This window comes from Octopus bimaculoides, chromosome 14 (assembly GCF_001194135.2).
Source record: "Octopus bimaculoides isolate UCB-OBI-ISO-001 chromosome 14, ASM119413v2, whole genome shotgun sequence".
Lineage (NCBI taxonomy): Eukaryota > Metazoa > Mollusca > Cephalopoda > Octopoda > Octopodidae > Octopus > Octopus bimaculoides.
In genome coordinates, this window is record NC_068994.1 from 21303963 (window position 1) to 21306502 (window position 2540).

The window sequence follows — 2540 nt, forward strand, 5'->3', positions numbered from 1 at the left end:
ATGTACGAAGGTCTTGCCTCACCACCTCAGCCCAGGTCTTCCTGGGCCTACCTCTTCCACGGGTTCCCTCAACTGTTAGGGTGTGGCACTTTTTCACGCAGCTATCCTCCTCCATTCTCACCACATGTCCATACCAGCGCAATCGTCTCTCTTGCACGCCACAACTGATGCTTCTAATGTTCAGCTTTTCTCTCAAGATACTTACACTCTGACGGGTATTCACATTGACATTACACATCCAACGGAGCATACTGGCTTCATTCCTTGCGAGCTTACGTATGTCCTCAGCAGTTACAGCCCATGTTTCACTGCCATGTAGCATGGTAAATGCACTAAGGTATCAACAAAGAAGAATAGGTTCATTTCTTGTTTTATTTGCTTTAATGATTGTTTTGAATATTTACACACTGATTAAAGGGATATTTTTTAATGTTTATTTCTTTCTCTCATTATATCTATTTCAGTGTCACAATTGGTCTTTGGCCAGTATGGAGCATCCTTACTCCATTGATCCTCTTCCTCATTTTCATGGGATTTGTGGTTATTGTTGCCGTGATACCAAATTTCTAAAACATTGCCACCCACTCTCAACATTTATTGGAGAATCATTCCATGGAGGAGGACATATTTGTGGTATGAGCATCTTTACCTGACAAAAAGAAATCAGTACCTAGTGCCTTGGTGAAGTTTAAAACCCCATTGGATTAAACCGTTATTCTCTGATGTGTAATTTTTTTTCCTTGCCTACACTGGTGACATTTACTGAAGTTCTAGGACCAGGTGTTGTTCACATGGTTCTTAAAGCAGTGTCTGTTATCTAATATTGCCAGAGTTTTTCATGAGTATTTATGATCCAGCTTAGCATCTGTTCTATGTAACTGAAGTGTTCTTTGACTGAATAGTATCTCAGTAACCTACATATAGTATCTGCATAACCTTTGTGGTCAATGATTATTTCCACCTCTATAAACATGTCTTAAAGACAAGTTAAGGTGGTTAACCTGATTATTTCATTATCTTAAACTTTTGAAACCACAACGGGAGCTTCTTTTGTAAGCAACAACTTTGTTAGAGGAGCTAACCCTTCTACATTGCCTTCCATGTATTTCTAATAATGATGTAAGGGTTTGACACTAAAATATCAATAGCTGGAGACCACTGACTTAGGAATTTCTCAGAAAAGATACGCACATACTGTTTCTCAAATTTGTTTTATGACAATGCTCTACTGTTGTACTACGCAGAGTTACTGCTAAGTTTATATTTGCTGCATAAGATAAAAAGAAAACAAGAAAAATTTAATAAATATTTTCTTTAACATCTTTGTTCTTTTTCTTGTGTTTTTATATTGCAATAGTAAATAGTCTTGTATAAATTATTAAAGTGTGTTTAGAGACTTTTTTTTTTTAACTCAGTAAATGTTCTTGAAATGGGTCCAATATTTTTATGTTTCAGGTAAATGTGTATATTTTAAGACTGCAACATATATCAATATTAACTGTTTGGTTGTTTTATTAAGAAGTTTATCATGTCACAATATTTCACATACAGGCCTCAAATAGTGAGATTTTTTTTATATGCTATCATGTAATATATGAGAATGATTTTAATATTTTCATGGTTTCTCAATGTTACTTTCCACCTCAATGCTTTATCTAATTTCAGTGTATTTTTTTCTTTCATAAGAATTTTGTTTCAAATGTCAAGTATGACACAGAATTAAGAATATTTCTAAACTGTTGTGAAAAGTGTAGTGATGCATGTTACAAAAGTGATTGCTTCTAGATTATTTTTCTGTTTACTTTTCTTCACCAATCTGTTTACTGAAATTGGCCAGTAAATTGAGTGTATGTAATATTCTTATTTGACGATGTACACATATTTCTAGTTCACCCAAGCTTTATCATTCTTTCAAAATATATTGCCTTGGAAATGATCTGTTGAGAAACAGAAATTCATTGCAAGTGAACATTTGATGTTGAGTAATGATATAACGGAACACATTCGTAAAGATAATTTATATATAGTTTATATGATTATTATTTACACATTTATTGTGTAAATTATTAACTTACAACATTTTACTTTTTTTTTGAAAGGCAGTGATCACATGTGACAAACATGTTTCATTAAGGCAGGATGATACAGTTTATTTTGCCCATAAGGATAACATCTTAGGTGTAGCATGGCCTCATATGACTGAGTCATCAAATAATTCTATAAACACCTTTTATTCTCGGAAACAGAGGAGCTAAGCTACAATTGATAGTTAGTGATGTGCTGAGGACATTATTACTTGCAGCTGGAAAAGAAAATGCTGTTGTAGTTACAGATAAGGATGATTAAACTAAAAAACTAACACCCAGAGACTTAAAATAGATCCTACATTAATAACATAGTTGAGACTAGTTTATGGCTCTTGCAATACCAATGCAGGAATATAACCTTTGTTAGACTGAAGGGCTTAGCAAACCACTGTTTACATAATAAACATCATTTTGCCATTCCTGGGTAAACTGCATTGTATGTTAACGTACTTC

The 2540-nt window shown here is 33.7% G+C and overlaps 1 protein-coding gene across 1 annotated transcript in view; it reads left to right on the forward strand.

Annotated features, from left to right (window-relative positions):
- Positions 1-1322, forward strand: part of LOC106876139 (transmembrane protein 128) — a 33587-nt gene extending 32265 nt beyond the window's left edge. Inside the window, exon 4 of the mRNA XM_014924562.2 lies at positions 465-1322. Coding sequence (XP_014780048.1) covers positions 465-570 — 106 coding nt within the window. The 3' untranslated portion in view covers positions 571-1322. The remainder of the gene's footprint in view (positions 1-464) is intronic.
- Positions 1323-2540: the final 1218 nt, after the last annotated feature.